The sequence below is a fragment of the Leptidea sinapis genome, chromosome 15 (genome assembly GCF_905404315.1).
Source record: "Leptidea sinapis chromosome 15, ilLepSina1.1, whole genome shotgun sequence".
In the NCBI taxonomy this organism is placed as follows: domain Eukaryota; kingdom Metazoa; phylum Arthropoda; class Insecta; order Lepidoptera; family Pieridae; genus Leptidea; species Leptidea sinapis.
This window is the reverse complement of record NC_066279.1, coordinates 14,391,692-14,411,194: the sequence shown is the minus strand read 5'-3', so window position 1 is coordinate 14,411,194 and position 19,503 is coordinate 14,391,692. Positions and strand designations below refer to the sequence as shown.

Here is a 19,503-nt window from a genome sequence, read left to right as displayed (position 1 = left end):
TTATTTACTTTCGTTATTTAAATACATGCCACATAAAGTCGAACTTTTAGTATTCATTAAGATATTTGACGGTTATTTGTAGTTCAATATTATTCACTGTAAGAGCGCTTTCGCACTACGTCCGATCCGAATCCGATCCGTACTCGTGGGAACACGGTCCGAAGTATTCGTAGAACTAATTCTATGGTAGTTGTCCGCCATCTGATTTCTTACCGTCGTCTAATTCGGACTGTACATTGACGGGTACGGATCGGACGTAGTGCGAAGGCGCTAAAAAAGTTACAATCTCAGCACCTCTGAAAAGAAAGTCTGTGTGTGCCACCGTCACTTAATTAAATGCTCAAATATTTGGTATAATAAAATAAAAGTGTCCCGAATATTCACTCGGCTATAAACATTAACATACACACTACAGCTCGCGATAAAGAATGGGATGAAAAATTGCGTCGAAGATTTATTAAATGAATGCTGTTATACTTTGCAATTTATTACAACAAGTGCGAATATAGACGACGAATTGTGCGAGCGAGAGGTGAATATAAGCGACGCTATCAACAATACCATCCTTTATCTTCAATACTACGATATGCTCTATTTTTAATTATCATAATATTTGCATGCCAACGTTTCTTTTGGTTATTTGAGCATTGAAATCTTTTACAAATATAAATATTGCACTAAATAAATAACAAATCCTTTGGTAGTTTATAATATTTGTACAATTACTACCTTAAGTATTAAGTATATACATGAACAGATAGAGCTTTGATAGTCTATGGTTTGATTTAATGTCAACAAGTTAATTTACTATCTTTTTACAAAAGCATATCTCATATTTCTTCTAGTGGGTAATACTGTTAAACCAATTTACAACTTTTAAGTAATCCACTGTTGTTTTTGATAGGTGTTATTTTCTTTGCTCTACCTACTTTCTAAATATAAAATAATACCTATATTATTATAATAATATCGTAAATCCTAAGAAAATTTGTACACTATGGAATGAAAATGTCTTTTAAGTTTCATGTAACGTATATAATAATAGTTTCGAGTAAGCACTGGTCATATTTAAATAAGTTACATTATACTATTTATTTACAAATTAAAATGTCCTTAACTACGCCCACAGACTAAAAAAAACTCCATTTATTCGGATTTTGATTCATCCATTTGGTATAATCGATGCTACAGTTGAAAAGCAAATAACATCAGTAATTTAACTTAGTAAGATAGTTACCGACATTATTTAGTACTCCATACTAAAATAGTTGTACTTATTTCAATATAAAATACAAAATGTGTATAGGAGGAATATTTAAATATATGAGGTCTTTATAGTCCCTGGCTCTCGGTCTATTTCTAACATTAGTCTGAGGACGAACTATAGATTAAATATACTTATTTATCAACATTTAAATTGAAGTTATACGATGGTCGTAACGATGATTCCGGGTTTACAGGAGAAGGTGGTGTGGGGGGAATGTAGGGATAGCGTGGATATGGGTATGGGTATGGGTAGCCAGTCGGTAGTGGGTTATGGAAAGGTGGTATCATAGCCGGGCTGGGATATCCATACGGTAAGCCAACAGATGAGGCAGCGGCTTGAAGGATTGACGCTGCGAACGCTGGGTCGCTGTAAACAGCCGCGTATGGCCAAGCTACCGCGATGCGCTGTCTTTTGTCTTTCATTCTTCGGTTTTGGAACCATACCTGTAAGAAAGAGACAGGGTTAGTTATGTCCAATTATATTTGCTTCATCAAAGTATAATACATTTTAAGCTAAAATATATGCTATTATATAAACATAGACTTATAGTATGGCATAAATCAATATTTATCTTAGAGTATAAAAAAGGAAACTTTTTTATTAACTAAGATAAAAAGTTGAATTAAATAAAACGCAAAAGAATCTTATTCAGACCGTTATTAATTTAACGTGTTTTCCTTTTGCTCTGTTAAGGCCGCCTACAGTCGATTTTATTCTCATAAGACCCTGGGGGTAGATATTATTTTTTACTCGATATTTAATTTGAACGTAGTAAACAAGTGGAATGTACTTGATTTATTCAGTAATTATAAGCAAAACACAAATATTCAAATAAACGTGCATGGTTTTAAACATAAAATTCGAGTGATCCTTCAAATGATCATAAATTATATTATATACCTATAATTTTTTATTGTACCTACCTAACTTATAAGAGAAAGTTCAAATACTTATGAATGAAGCGTGATTATTTTAATTGAAAGTATTGCATAAGTTCTCAAAGTAAAAGTCATAACATCTTTTTCTATAATCGGTAAAATCAATAGCTAAGTACTGTCTTCTGAATGTATCATAAAAAAATACTTATTTTGCATGAAAAGATCATGTTTTACACTTAGTACGAGAAGATCAGTCACTGAAATCCACCAATAGAAAGTACGACCTAGAATAGGTAGGTAGTAAACGCAACCATACACTTACCTACTTAAGTAGGTAGGTAACTCATTCCAATTGGTTTTGAATTACTTAGTTCAAATCAGTTGGAAGATAACAAAATTATCAAAATACATGAAATTTCGACCTCCTAAATCCATAACATGACGTCTATTCTAGAAATAAATACGCTAACATTAAATTGATCAAAACCACTCATCTGTATACAAATTCATTAAAATTGTTTCATAATTGGCGGATCATCAAAACACAGACGAAGAAAACCGTTTCATGAAGTTCGGTATTAAAGCGCGAAGTTGTCTAGAGGCACGAGATAATATTTAAAAAAAATATTTTCCTCATCCAAACCAGAAACGGTAGTGGCTTCAATAATTATACAATCATAATAATTAAAACACATTGCTCCTATAAAACGGAATGAAACGCACACTCAAAGCAATAAAACAGTAATAAACATGTAATGGATTATCACTTTTATTTGAATTCAAGATTTTCAAGTTAATAATTATACGTTTCACACGTATCCTCTAATTAAACACACGCATATTAAAACGTTAAAATATTACTAAAAGCCTTTAACGTGGATATTATGCGCCACAAAACAAATACACAAAGCCCTTTATGTTTGAACTCCTATAAGATATTTTAAGATTTGAAAGCAACAATGACGCGTCCATTAGCGGCCATTTTGTTATTTGCGCGCGGAAAATGGCGGGCTTTCAGTTGCATCATAGACAAGATTATTGCTTTCTACTGTTGGGAAAAGGTAATAAAATGTTCAGCCGAGTTGTGCTAAAATATACTTACAGACATAAAATCCTTTTTATGCTGGTGTTAAACTGAAATTTTAGGTCTCATTGAGAGTTTACTTATAATTTAGCTCAAACTGTATATTCAGTTGACCATAACGGAGTAGCTAAGTAGATATTTGAAGTGTGTTTTGGGTTTAGTCTTAGCATATGTAATTCCATTTTAAACAAACTCTTAAACGAAAATTCCTCTATAGAGCGCCATAAACAAATAGCGCGCTCAGTTAATTGGTATAATCTCGCCATAAAACATCTGTCCATCATTTGACTTTATAATAGAGTTTCTTTTTCGAATTAATCTTTATTAACATTGTAAAGCTACTGAACATGGCGGCACTTTTGTACAAATTAACGGGAGTGTAAAGTTTGTGGCCATAAAGCGTGTGTATAATCGGAATTCGGTCGTGATAATTATTGTGTCATTGAGGTGTAGATTGGCGTATTGTAATAAAATAGATTACAATAAATATGATCTTGTCAGATTTTTGTGTGGAATTAAAAATAGAATACATAGTTTCAAAGTCAATAAGTGTAGGTACATTGTCATACGCGATGACATAACTTTTTCACCAATTGAAAAACAATATTATTAATATAATATTTAGTTTCTTAGAACGTCTATCTTTTAGCGCTGTTAATAAAATACACAATACAATTTAATAATGAAATATATAAGTATGTTAAAGTTCGGGATAGATTTATGTTATTTTAAAACTGATGTGAGACTGACATTTGTCATACTAATATTTCTAGACATTAAAATGAACTATTTTTATAACACCAGCTGTTACAAACATAACTTTAGGTTGCAAAATGAATCTGCTCAAAACCAGCACACATAATTATACAATAATGAAAACGTTTCAATGTATGATACGTCAATTAGAGCTACAATAATTTTCCATCAAGAACGTTGGTAAACGATCGCTAATTCGCAGAAAACACGGTACAAATGTGATAAATTGTTTCGAAACTCTCCTCAATTTGTGACTATCCGCTACGTTTCATGTCTACGTCACTTGAACGGTTATTTGTTTTAAACTATATTATAGCGTAACTGATATATAAAATATAAGTATTTTATATTAATAGGTAATAATTTCCATATAGACTTATTAATACTAGATTTTATAGCATCTCGATAAATTTGATTATAAAGCAGTTCGTTCTTTTGTAATATAAAATCTATGTTTGAACCCATTATTATCTGCAACTCCATATAGTAGGTAATATAATAGTAACTACTCTCATATCTATGAATAATGTGTTGTAACATTTAAGTATATAGAGGATTAATTGATTTTATCATCAGATAATTTTAACGAACCTATACGCGGCTTCCTGTTATACTTGAAATGTTGTTTTACTTTTTTAATTTTTTTCAGGTCTTGATCTTTCTTTGACGAATAATTTGATATTTTTTTTTTTAATTATGAATAATATTTCAGCCCCACATTAAGGGTGTGTATTTTTACAATTGATCCAAGAAATACCATTAAAACTCTCAAGAGGCTATAAGCTATAAGAAATCTATCGACAATATCACATGATATACACCGGCATATGTATTACTCAACACGTACTTTTGCCCTCAAATAGGTATCACGGTACACAAACAATTTCTGCATTTTAGGTGTTAAATAGAATTTGTGAAACATTAAAAACGCCTACGTTAATTTTTCTTTTCAAATTGCAATATCACTTCAGGCCTATAATTGACAAAAGGCCATACATTCAGGTCATATGTGGGTAGAACACAATTGAAATGTCATCAGTTTGCTCGTGATAATTGTTGTCTATGGTCAATCATTGCCACATACCTAACGATTTTTGGGTAGCGGCGAGTATTTTAGCCAACTTGCTCTTTCAACTTATTTATTTTTCTGTATCTAAATAATAATAATATGGTGACTTACTTTGATTGTAGACTCTGGTAGTTGTAACTGAGCAGCTAGCTCACACCTTCTTGGTCTGGAGACATAGTTCTCTTTCATGAACTCTTTCTCTAAACGCGCCAACTGTTCTCTTGTGAATGCAGTTCTGTACCTCCTGAGGACATATATTAATTATTAGTACGGTTTCATTATTAGACCTGATTTATTGTTTAATATTTTTATTCGTCGCAAAATTCAAAGATATCTACCACTATTTCGTTAACGGAATAAATAAAAAAAAGTCATTTATTTTTTAATTATTTATCATGATAATACTATGTATGGCTTATAGATTTAGATTTTGATATTATGCTTTATTACGAAGACAAGCACAAACATTAAAATAAATTTTCTCTACAAAAAAAGAGAAAAGTTTTGTTATGTTTTTTACGTTTCATACAAAACACCACATAAAATATGATGTTAATATTTAGTTTGGTAAGGTACAATAGCTCCTATTTTTTTTAAGAATTTACAAAAAGTCGTTGAATTTATTTTTACTATCACAAATTTAAATAGCGCTTACGTAAAGGAGTTAAACATAGATATCAATTCCCACGCGATATAGCCACGTCTACAGTACTTTAAAATTTCTGAAGTAATGTCCTTAAGCTCGGCAGACCCAGAAAATGTAGAAGTAGAACGCTTCTTAAATATCGTAAACTCTGTAGTCTCTGAGTAACCCTCTGGGAGACACGAGTCAATGGAGTGTTTTGTTGTGAAATATTGTGCTTTTAAATTATTAGAAATTACCTGATGTTAGGATCCGGAGCTGAGCTCGAATTTGTAATCTGTTCTGATTGTGGACTCAAGGATTCTGTAACAAAAAATATTATTATACTAACATTGAAGATAAACATGGCATGGATACGGTCTAAAGATAAATCAAAATACAGGTTCAATCTCTTTCTGTAACTATTTATAATGTATCTAAGCATTGATATCACATTCGTTTGTTATTATAATTTCCAAGGGCACCGATTGTTTGACATTAGTAAATAATATGTAGAAGTATTTTGAATAATTTTACATTCAACATGCTCGCTATGCTATTTAAAGGCCTTTTCGGCCACAGTCTGTAACTGCCGTTCCCAATATACTATCTACAGATAGAGATAAATTACTACCTTCTACTGTCAGTAATTAGCTGTCCCAATATACCCGATAAGTCATTCTTATCGCTTTATATTGGGACGCGTGAATTGCACTTTCCATACAAACTTCTATCGCTGGTAAGCTATACGTCTTCCCATTGACAGACCGCGTGTACGGATAAGGTGAGTTACCATCGATAAGTTTATTGGGACAGAAAAGTCAACGAAGGTTACGATTTTTATCTCAAGTAGGCCACAACTGGAGATAGACTGAATATTGGGAACGACCGTAAATCGGTCAAATGCTCAAAGTAAAACTAATCTCGGACAGCAATGAGTAGGTATTACCTAAATATTGAAACCTGGGTATTTGCTGAATCGTCTAAAGAACCCTAAAAAGTACCAGTAGCGTCCATATTTTAGATAATAATTAAATTATAACATAAAATTGAAAGCAATTAATAACACTAATGTATAACACGCCACCATTTGGCCCTCTTAACTCGCAAAGGGTTATAAGTAGTACTTAAGGCGGCGCTTTATAAAACAGCAGACTATCTTAATTACTGCCTTATGTCTAGACATTAGCTACTTGTACAAATGCATCTTTCATTATCTGTATTTAACATAGAATAATCCGTACTTTGACAGTGACAGACGTCAGATAAATAATCTTAACAAGAAGGTCTTATTTTCTTCCACAGAAGCCACAGTAGGAAGAATAGAATAGAATAGAAGGTTTTATTTATATTTGACTTGTTCATGTATTTCCGCTATAAACATGTCAATTAGAAAAACATCTATAGCATTTCAAGGTAACATTTTTAGCATATTAATTATTTAATCCTTAGATTAAACAATTTAAATACAAATTATGGATATAACAAGCCCCAGGTCTTGTATTAATAAGGGCCTCAAAAGTGCCCAATTTAATCGCATACTTTCACTTGGGACACCCGGAATCTTTAATTTGACGGAAACTCGCTATGTTCTCTAAGTACTTATTTTTGGTTCCTAATTTTTTTCATAACCATCATATGTTATGAGGACCCACTAAATATGGCGAAAATAAAAAACATAAAATAATGATATAATATTTAGTGTAAGTATGTCGTATTATATATTTATTATTATTATCGTTGTCTTGCAACCCATAGCACTAGTTATGCCTAGTTTGCGGCAAGATACTTTGTGCAAAAGAGTGCAATGTATTTATATTTGAAAACAAAAATATACTTGTCGTAAATGATGACATTATTATTATATTGTACATTAATAAAATGGCTGAAAGCTGTTGAATTTTAAGACAATTAATAATAAAAAAATAAATAAAAAAAACATTATTATAATTTAAATATTTCACATTTGATTTCATCATTACTGTGGCATCATTATGACTAACGTTTTAATAAGACTTTTACAACACGAAAGTATCGACCCTAAAGTAACTAATGACCAACTGAATTCACAATTGACTTATCATAAAAGTGGCTTTCGTTCGCTACCAGTAGCCGGTAGGTGCTAATTGCTCGCAAGCTTTCAAAAGGAATACATTAACACAAAACAAACTCAAATAACCTATTGTTTAATTAAATATTTTCCCATACGTTTTCGGCGCTTAAGACCTCAAAGAAACCGATGCGGCTGTATAAAAGCAAGAGAGACTTTACCGATCTGATTAGTTGAAGTGGTTCGAAATTTAAAAAGGCCGGTATTGACATTGACTGAAATGACGCTTTCAACGTCTATTGTCTATGGTTATGATTAAGTTGTTTCGTATTTCCGGTTCAGGTCATTTGAAGATAGAAACTAAAAGTTGTAATTAACAGTTAAGTTCTTAACGAACGTCGGCTAGTTAGGAAGGCATATTTGGATATTATATCCATTTACAAAGGTCTAAGTCCATCTCTGGATACTTTTATTTATATTTCATAAAGAAACGATCTTTAAAACAATGTGTTGCGAACATTTAATATTCAACAAGCCACTAAGTTTAAAAAGCTAATTATGGAATATTTATTGATTTTTAAGTGTATTAGTCCAAATGCGGTTTTTTTATTAGTGTCAGCCGGCGTCTACACCACTTGAAGAGTTCCCATGCTGGGTGGCGACAAACCACTCCAAAGTCAATTTGCAATGGTCTAGCCAGGCGCTTCCCTTCATTCAACTTTTTTTATGGATCACCAGCTGGGTTATTGGCATGTGTCTATGATCCGACAAGCTTCCGTTTGCTTCCGTTGGGTTTTTTTTAGATTCCGTACACAAAAAGGGTCAAAAGAATGGTAAGACTTTAGTGATTGTCAAATGTGTGATACATGATTCAAATTTAAATATTCAAATTCAAAAGAAGGTGAGATTATTAGTAAGTAAGTAGTATTATTGTAAGTAGGAATTGTAGTTTATAAAGTTATTTCAATATTTTCTGAATCAATAAATTCCTATAGGGCCAACCAATCATTCAGATTCAAATCAGATTGTGAATCTATTTTTTGGAACACGATCACAACGCGAGCCACGTGGCCATCCAATAATTGGTTATATAAAAATAATAGATTCATAAAATCTACTTTGGCCTTTATTGTAGGTACTTCCGATCCATTGACATATTTTAAAGATTACTCTAACTTCAAATGTCACATTTAAATTGTTTATGTTAAGTGGTAACAACTTTAAGTTACGAAACGAATATCGTTTTAAAGGCTGTTAATTTTAAATACAAATATGGAGTAATCAATGTAAAGCTTTTCGAATTTCTATGAATCATTAGAATAGTACATATTAGGTATATTGTAATAGAGTAGTTAAGAGAGTGATTCAAATCATTGAAACTACTTAGACGACCATGTAGTTTCTTATCAAATTGTAAAAATTGGCTTTCATTTATACTTATATTTATTACCGCCACATAATTCACCCCCTCATTCCAAATAAAAAAAATGTGTCTTTTTAATCAAACAAAACAAACAATAATCGCAATATAAAACACTTTCAATTTCAATAAATATTTATTAGCCTTATTATTAACATTCTCGTTTTAATAAATACAGATTAAGAAGTACTTGTTATTAAGATTTTTTTGCAGCAAAGTTATCGAAAACAAAAGGCGATAAATGTTATATTGTTACGCTTAAAAAGTTACTTACTCAACAGCCGAAAGACGTGTACTGTTGAACAAAGGCCTGCATATGATATTTCACTTACTGTTCATTAAAGAATGTAAAACAGTGTTGTAACTGCCAGCCAATTATCGATATTCAATATGAATTCACGTACTAATGGCACGAATAACACACTACGACTTGCTAAGTGATATGGCACGATTTATAAAACAACGATCAACCTTTTGATGGCTTCATATACGAAAAAATGATTGTGACTCAAAAAAGAGGAAATCAATATACCTATGATTGTTCATCCTACATATTTATATACAGTTCTGTGTTGAAGACATGTCAGATAACCATTTGCCATGGTACATACTATATTGTAAAAGAATAAGGATACTTTGAAAGAGTAAATGGCATGGAAGATGCCAAGAAATGAACCAATGTCAGAACCGTGGCATAATATGGTGCTACCTATTACAATTATAGTGATTACAACAATGATTACAATAATAATGCTATTGTCATTATAATTGTAATCGAATCGAATTAAATTAAAGTCCAAATAAATTCACACACTTATGAACATATTCTTTAAGTACGTTTAGTGTGACAATATTTAGTTTTGTTGATTTATTGACTCATATAATAACAAAATTATCTAAATAGAAATCTGAGCATCACACACACACATTATCTTAAACGTCCAATTAATATCGATCAATTTGCTCGCTACAGCCCTTGTAATGCTGTAACCGATAGCAATGTATTAACAATAGGAATTATCGATAAGCCATCTCGACCCTCGCACGCGGCGTGCGACACTAATTGTGTTGCCGTTGTTCATGTGTGTTTATTGTCTATGATAGGTAATAGGATTTGAATTTAGAACGCGTGCTCTATCAATGCGCTTATTATCTGTAGTTCCGGTAAAAGAATTTGAGTTAAGAGCGGTAAACACAATTATTATTACAGCTGATTTTGGAACAAAACTTGTTAGAGTTGGACGTTTACCTATCAAAATCGGTAGCTCTCCGAATAGATATTATTAAAACTATTGAATACTGTTTTTGTTGTTCAAAACGTGAAAGTTGTTTTTAAGAACTTTCTTATCAGCCAAGTGCAAAAAGTAGCATCAAAATATATTATCTACAATGATTTTTATAATATTCTTTATGGTGTCATTCTTTGACACTAAAACATAACGATATAATTCAAAATGTAAAATTGCTACAATGTTGATCAATTGATCAGATTCACAATCATCACTAAAAATAAAAATTATTATAAGTACTATAACCAATGTCGTATAGCAATTATAATATTCTTATAAAACAATTGACAAAATAAAACTTTAAACAAATCAATTCATTTCTCGGAGGAGTTAAAATAATTTAGACGAACGACAGAGAAACATCTGAACAATTATCCAATATAGAGCCAATTATACGGTGTCATCCCTCGGCACGCTCCCCTAAACCAATTTTCATAATAAAATCCGTATCTACTAGTCGGCAACAATGTAATGAAGATAAATATCTCTACAGGGAGTTGACTGCAATAAAAACAGAATCAGTTTAAGCCCAATTGACAAGATGTAGTATCGCCGACCCTCTGCTAGGGTCACGCACAATTGACATGTAATTAAAAATGGCGACGAGCTGTCAAATTGCGGTGAACCACCCGCGCATCTCGGACCATAGACAATGGATTGACGCTCAATTTGATACTGGCCGATTAATTTGTAACAGCTGCAACTGTTGCTAATAAGGTAATTTACCTTTATGGGCTAATTAATGTTATTTGGCATTTGTTAGCTTAATAGTTAACGTTACGTTTTATATTGCGATACGTTATTCAGATTAAAGTCTGGCTTATTTCTTTGCCACTGCAGATTTTATGTGCAGTATATTTTTTAAGTCCTATTATCTTCCTAGCTTATGTTATTTATATGTTTTCATTATTTTTGTTATAATTTCCATTGCAATCGGGGAATTCATAATTAAAACTTACTTAAGATTTTTTACCCAATTTAAGGAAGATATAGGTCTAAGAAAATTAAAGGTTAGGTCTTTTTCAATGATAGCCTTGCTCCTCAAAAATTTAAGATTAATATAATATTATTATTACTGTATTTCTTTAATAGCCACCATAAAATAATAGAGAACAACTCATTTTACTTTCGCATTTCGTCTAAGTACAAACATTTGCCGCCATTTGTTATTAAAAAAAAACGAAGGATAGTTGTTTCTCTTATCATAGACATAATAAAGTTGTGTTAAATAACGGTAAAACTAATAATAAAGTTATAACAGCAAACAGCATAATATTTCTATTGCTAGCGGCATCTTTAGAGGTCATAAAATCGTAATGACTGCGATTTATTCTAAAGTATCGTTATCCTTCTAATATGTGCTTTATTTCAACTAACTAAAGTTCAAAATATGATCAAAAGTAAATCTTTTGGCTTTTACCTGTGGTAATATGATTTGCAATATAGCGGCAAATGTCAAAACAACAGAACTGTTTATGACTTAATTAGGGACCGTTTTGAAAATATTTTGCCGATGATTTTGGATGTTAATCTTTTTTTAAAGTTGGCGATAGTTATATTTATATTACTGATATGCATCGCGTTACTGTAATTCAAATATTTTTATTCAAAATAGGATTAGACATCACTTATGACTGTCAAAAACTACCACCCAATCCTTAATGAATGCCTCAGACCTGAGAAGATCGGGCGCAACAAACTCAGCAGGCTTTTTTTTTCATCGAAAAAATATGTTTACAAAGTAATATTGTATAATTAAACTTATTATTTATTAGCCTGATGGCGGTCACTCCATTCCCAATCTGTGGTATCATTAAGAAAGTCATTTATGTTATATATAGTTTATTTGTATTACCTTTACCACACAAACGTTTTTTAACAATTCTTTTGAATAACGTAATACTTTTGTTTTGAACATTTTCTGGGATCTTGTTGTAAATGCATATACATCGCCCCACAAAAGACTTACTAACTCGACTTAGCCGAGTAGTAGGCATTATAAGTTTACGTCTGTTCGTGGTCTTAATAAAATTAGAATAAATATTAGTATTATTATTATTTAAATAGGAAGGGTTACATTATTTTTACTTAAAACAAAAAGTTCAACCAAGCTTTCATTTTTTAATTAAAATTGAATAGGAAGTAGGTATCGCAGCTTTTTATACTCATAGTAGCTTTTATCCGCGTCCGCATTGAATAGGTACTTTGGGCACTTTTTTTTATCTTTTAGGATATTTTTCAAATAATACACATACAAACTGCTCTTTCTTTTTTGTTTTATCTTCGATAATGACGAATTTCCATACAACCTTCACCCCCTATTCCAACCCCTCCATTTTTTTTCAATAAAAGGTAGCCTATATCCTTTTCGAAGATATAATCTATCTCTGTACTAAATTCTATCAAAATTGGATCGGTGGCTGAGGCGTGAAAGCGTAACAAACAAACTTACAATCAGATTTATAATAAGTAGGGATTAATTTACAAAATATGTAATTTAAAAAGGTAAATGATATTTGTATATTAATTGGTGTGTAATAAGAACCACAGCTTTTAATTTTCAAGAAGATGCGTATCTGGGTAATGTTATAAATTGAAACATTTAATTTATAAGCAAAAAAAACAAAAGATTAAAGTATAATATAAATATAATGTCTTGAATATTATATAATAGGCATAATGTATAATGTCTGCCCCTTTGTAGGTATCTAGTTCAAGACTAATTGTTGACTAAATAAGTATATTTTAATCTAGACAAATAATTGCCTTATCAATTATTTTACATTTAAATTACAACGTAATGTATTATCTAAAGTAAACAAAGCAAGTATATAATACATTAACATACCTTTACTCTTTGGAGAAGAAGGGGGTGTGTTCTGAAGAGTAATATCACTATACACATGAGCTTTCGACATTACGTCGACAGATAATTGCCTTAATTTATGTTCCATTACCAAACTAAGCGATTCCATTAAAAAAGAATAAACCAAAGACAATAAACACTGGCAGCTGAGAACGCGCGCGGAAAATGTGAACTGTCAAAGTCAACGCTTTATCGATATTTGAGTGTGGAACGCCTTGTACTAAAAATCTATAATGCGTCTACCAATAAGGTTGAACGTTTTTCTCCCCACCGCCAGGGCGGAGCAATGAAAGCTCTGTCTCTTTCACTCACGAGGGAATCCTTACGAGTTTATTTAACCGGCACCTAACTGCTTTGTTAAGGTGTGTACACATTGCTGTGCAATTATTACGGTTTTATAGATCTGTCCCATTTTGGTATTTGTTTTGTGTATTACTTTATTAATGTTTTGAGTAAGTATGTTTATTACGCAAATTTTAAGACATATCGTAAAGTGATAAAATAATAATAAAGTTGCCTTATATTGTGATTTATGATGAAGTTTTATTCGAGGTTTTGCCTATTAAATAACAGATTTTTCACACAGAGGCGAATAATGCAGATATATTATTCGTCACATTCTGCATGATATGAACCTATTGGTCTAGAAAATGGACCATCTACACTTTATTCACTAAGCCGCAAGTATAATACCAGTAGGAATGAATTCCGAATGCTATATTTATTATTATATGGCATATTTTCATGCAAGGTGGAAAAATAGTTTGTAACATTAAATTCTAACGATTTACCAAACCATAATTAAAAAATTACATGCAACTACGTGTAGAATCAACGTTTTCATCTTTGTAATAGTATGTATGTCTTGTACATAATTAGAGAAGATTATAAGTATTTATGAAAAGAAAGATCATTCCAATACAAATAGATAATTGCCTTATTATCTATTGTATTTTCATATTAAAACTAAACTCAATAACATATAATGTAAAAGATAAACTTAATAATAATTATCGGGCATTGATTATGTACCTATATACCTTCGTAGAACGTATCAATTAAGTTACCAATGTATGTGGAAAGACATTTACAATTTAATCAACAGTACTGAGCTTACCGCCCGCACCGGGACTTAAAATCACATCGCGTAATTACATTGCTAACTCCTAGTTTATATTATTATATACCAGCAGTTCTCTATATGTATATGTTGTACGATTATTTTTACAAAATAGAAATACGTTTTCGACCTTTTCTAAATACCGAATGGGATGTATCACTTGCAGACTTAAAGATACTTTTTTTGTGAAATACAAAGACAAATGGGCCTCAATGGAATCGGAGAACTTTGAGGTCCTCTTAGATATATGAGATTTTTACCAATATTCATTTGGAACCATAGCGGTAGGTACATGACACCATTTATTTAGAAATGAGATGAAAATTCTTTATTCGCTGAATGAAAGTCAATTTTGAAGCCATCGGTTCAGGAGACTACCAGGCCTTGTTCTGAGAAGAACCGGCAAGAAACTCAGTAAGCTTTATCCTCAATTTACAGTTTTCATTCATTTATTAGCCATACATTTTTATCGTCTATATAATGTTTGTTTGTATGTAAAATGTTGAAGGTAGGTCTCTCATTTCCTCTGATTTTGCACGAGATTATAATATTTATGTAAACATATTAACACAGCCCTCTTCTTGGTGATTACTTACTAACAGGTGACCTTCGCTATTGTTTCATTAAATATTCATCTCCACATCTACTCTACATCATCACCATGTTACAGAATAAGTTTAATTTTAATTTTTAATTCAAGGATTGGCGATTCGGAAAATTAACTACACGATCTTGATATTTTTATTAGTAGTTGTGTTTAAATTCACTCCAAATTAACTAAGACTGAAACCTTCTTAAAACAATTCTTGGTACAACCGCATTGAACGAAATATGGAAGCAATAAAACCAAATATTTACCCAACTAAATAGTAGCCATAAAAGAGAAATTCCCAACCCACAATACACCACTCTATAATTGAGCAAAGAAATAAAAAAACACATTGTCTATGAACACTATTGTGTTGGCGGTAAATTTGACAAATATCACGCTGAGACAAAATGGCGGCCGTCGACAAACTTTGTATTATTATAAAACAATGTAGTATCCACTTATTGCTACTGTTCGCAGTAGGATGTAGGGATCATTTGTCAAAATTAAAGCGTTAAGCAATTTCTTTTGTTTATAAACTCAGTTGAAATGTTACAAGAAATGCAAAACTTTGTATTGAATATATTTCTACTTGCATTGAACCCTTGTCGTAACAAAATTTGATTATGGAAAAGCCAATTATTGGACGTCAGTAACTTAACGTATAATTTATCAATTTAAAATCAAAGTATATTGATTCTTGGTGAGTGAGTTGTACTACTTATATAAAAATAATAAATAGAGATACACTTTTGAGATACAATTTCCTACCCTACGCAAGTAGTACAGTACAAGTTATACAGAAACTTAATTTACTTAGGTATTTTTTGATAAAAACTTGCTGCAACAAAATGTTGCTTAAATAATATCTAGTAATTGTTTTTATGCTTACTAGATTATTTTTTATATAGGTCGTAATGTTTTGTTTGGAATTGGATAGATTTTGTAAAAAGTTTTTATTTGAGATTTAAGTTGAGAAAAAGTGTAGAAATGGAGACAGTTAACTTGCTACTCCTATTAGTGATAGAGAAGATAAAGTGAGATTACCATATTTTTTAAAGCAGTGTTACTGCAAGGTTAACGTTAAAATAAAAGATTAAGAAAATTTTACCCATTAGGCTCAAAATATTGTTACTTAGTTGTTGATGCCAAATATAAAAAAAAATACTCATGCTAGCAAGACACAGGGTCGGTTACAACTCAAAATACCGCTACGCAATAAACTAATTACAGCACCTTTTAGTATTTTATTACCCTTAAAAGCCTTGGTATATAAAGTTTAAAGAAAAAAAAAACAATTTTAAGTTTATTTTTAATAAAGTACGCGGTCTAAATTCAAACTCAAATATTTTTATTAAAAATAGGATGTGACATCGCTTATTGAAAGTCAAAAAAAACTACCACCCATTCCAAAATGCCTCAGGCCTGAGAAGAACGGGCGCAACAAACTCAGCGGGCTTTTTTTTTCATCAATAAATATGTTTACAAAGTAATATTGTACAATGAAACTTATTATTTAGTAGCCTGAGGGCGGTCGCTCCATTCCTAATCTGTGGTATCATTAAGAAAGTCATTTATGTTAGATATAGTAACCTTTACCACACAAACGTTTTCTGGGATCTTGTTGTAAAAGCATCTCCAAAAAGCGTCTCCAGAACATAATTAGCTGGAGTTAGTCTAGACTTATGCTGAGATCTATAGAGCTGCCTGCTTAGACTTTTCTCAGACCTTACGTAAAACTGTGTGATAAAACGCTAACTTGAATTTTGCATTGGGCAGTTTTAGCTTAAGCTCAGCATAGTTTCAGCTGTCAAATGCCTATAAAAACGAAATTAGAGATTATGGTAAGCTTACACTCTGCTTAGTTTCACGTAAGTAAAGTCTGAGCAAAGTCTAAGTACGCTGTATACATCTCAGTCTTAGACAATTGTCCGCTGTTGCTGCTTTTCGACGACTTAACTTTTCTTTAGATCCGATCAATTAATTTTCTAGCAGCCGATTTTTTTGTTTTGTTTTTATGGAAAGGAGGACAAACGAGCGTACAGGTCACCTGGTGTTAAGTGATCACCGCCACCCACATTCTCTTGCAATACCAGAGGAATCACAGGAGCGTTGCCGGCCTTTAAGGAAGGTGTTCGCGCTTTTTGAAGGTACCCATGTCGCATCGTCCCAGAAACACCGCTCAAGGAAGCTCATTCCACAGCTTTGTAGTACGTGGTAGAAAGCTTCTTGAAAACCGCACTGTGGAGGACCGCCACAAATACAAGTGATTCAGCCGATTTCTATATTCATTAGCTATCCTAAATTGTGATTCATATTTTAATCAATTTGCTGCTTTTTGGCATTTCATTAAACAATCTATGGATTTTTTTATGGAAAAGTATGTAACGTATGTACCTGATGTTAAGTGATCACCGCCATCCACATTTTCATGGAACTAAAATTATATATCACCTGGGAGTCTATATGATCGGAATATTATAATGCTTGGCAGGAAAAAAGGCTTCGCTATGGTTCACACTTAGCTGACATTCTGTAGGAAGAAGCCTCCCATTGGTAAATTATATCGAAGATGTTTGCGAGCAACTACCTAACGATACAATGTCTCACGAAAGTTTTTATAATTTAACCATAGGTGTGGCAGACAGCCCTCTATGCAGAGGATGCATGGAGGCCCTGTGCCTCCCCGGGGCATAAAAAGAATAGGGAAGTCCCCGGCCCAAGGGTGTCGTGAGAGGCGAGTTACGGCATTTACCAGTGGGAGGCTCCTTTGCACAGGACGACGGTTAGATTATGGGTACCACAACGGCGCCTATTTCTCCCGTGCCGTTGTGTTTCGGTCTGAAGGGCGCTACTGAAATTACTGGGCACATGAGACTTGATATCTAATGTCTCAAAGTGACGAGCGCAGTTGTAGTGCCGCTCAGAATTTTTGCGATTTTCAATGATCTTGAACGGCACTGCATTGTAATGGGCAGCGCGTATCAATTACCATCGGCTGAACATCGTGCTCGTCTCCTCCCTTATTTTCATAAAAAAAATTCAAACTAAAGAAAAAAAACACTAGTTTTTATAAAGTGAATAATTTAGATTTTTATATTGATCCTTCACTGCCCAATTATTGTCTATAAAATTACTTTTATTAATAAAAGCAACAATACTGTTCAAGAGCTTTATTATTTTAATGACCAGCCGACGGCCGTTCTATATTACTCTTTGGTTTTGCAATTAATAGAGAAACAAAATAAAACTACGGTTAAAACAACCGACTTTAAAAACTGAGAAGTCGGTTTATTTAAAGGATTTTTTTTATTTTTTTTCTTTTTAGTGACTGTAATAAGGTAAATTAGGTTAACTATAAGATTTCGTTGCTTTTTACTGTCATATATTAAACAGCTTTTTTTAAAGTTATTAACTGTAGTTTTTGTATTAGTATAAGTAGGCCAACGAAAGCCTTAAACAATATATTTTTGATTTTATTTTTTAATTTAGCTCTTATTTTGTGTTAATGTTCATTGTACTAGAACCAGCTAGTTGACTGTTACAGCTTGTTGGATCTTATAATATCATGTCCCTCTTCTCTTTCTTCTGCTTCTAAATAGTATCTCTTTTGCAAGCTGTGGCAATCTCTAAGTGGGCACAACAATAATATGTAAGTACCTCATTTCTGTTTAGTTTAATAATGATTAGTTGTAACCCGTTGATTGTCCTTAATAAATAAATAAATAAATAAAAAATAAATAAAAATATAGATCCCAAGAAACGGAAAAGGAAAAAATGAATCGACTCCGAAAAAATTGCTGTTTGAAACTCTATTTCACGTTCTTGTAAGACAGACTCTAAGCGTAATCGGTGTACATACATAAAAAATACCAATTGAATTGAGAACCCTTTTTAAAGTTTATTTAAATTCCATAAAATACTTTAATAATTGATTAATTTCCATTCTTCAAATACCTGCCTAATTTTTTTGGAATCATTGGTACGTAAAGATAAAATAAGTTTCTGTCATAATATGTCTTAGCAAAGATAAATAAATGGTAGTCAATTTCATGAAAAAAAAAACTTACCGTGTGGTCTATCTTCTGCGCTATCGCTGTCTAATTCACTCCTGACACTTGCCGGGCTAGCTCGTTTCATTTCCTCCCCTTGGAAATCACCCCGTTTTTCATACATGAAAAATGGGAAATTCGGCACTCGATTATTCTGGAAGTAGTATGCCATTTTGGAATCACTTATTTTCACATCGTCTTCGTAATCCTGAATCGTGTTTTCGATGTCGATGTCCGGGGATCGGCGTTCGATGCCTACAATCGATTCAATCGAGAAGTTTTTCGAAGGGATTTTCGTTTTATTGATTTCGGAATCCATCACTTTTTTTCACACACGTACACGGTCTCTATTTGAAAGCCAGATTTCGACTGTGTGGATGTTGTATTTGGCTGAATGGGGTTCAGCTTTGGCCACGCCTTTTGAGTGGGGGAGTTTTTATA

At 32.1% G+C, this 19,503-nt stretch overlaps 1 protein-coding gene across 1 annotated transcript; it reads right to left on the bottom strand.

Annotated features, from left to right (window-relative positions):
* Positions 1 to 1,013: 1,013 nt before the first annotated feature.
* Positions 1,014 to 19,421, bottom strand: LOC126968285 (segmentation protein even-skipped-like). The gene is made up of 4 exons (XM_050813183.1): positions 19,081 to 19,421; positions 5,937 to 6,000; positions 5,166 to 5,298; positions 1,014 to 1,710 (listed from the first exon to the last, which is right to left on the bottom strand). The coding sequence occupies exons 1-4, from the start codon at positions 19,379 to 19,381 to the stop codon at positions 1,399 to 1,401; spliced, it is 810 nt and encodes a 269-aa protein (XP_050669140.1). The 5' UTR covers positions 19,382 to 19,421; the 3' UTR covers positions 1,014 to 1,398.
* Positions 19,422 to 19,503: the final 82 nt, after the last annotated feature.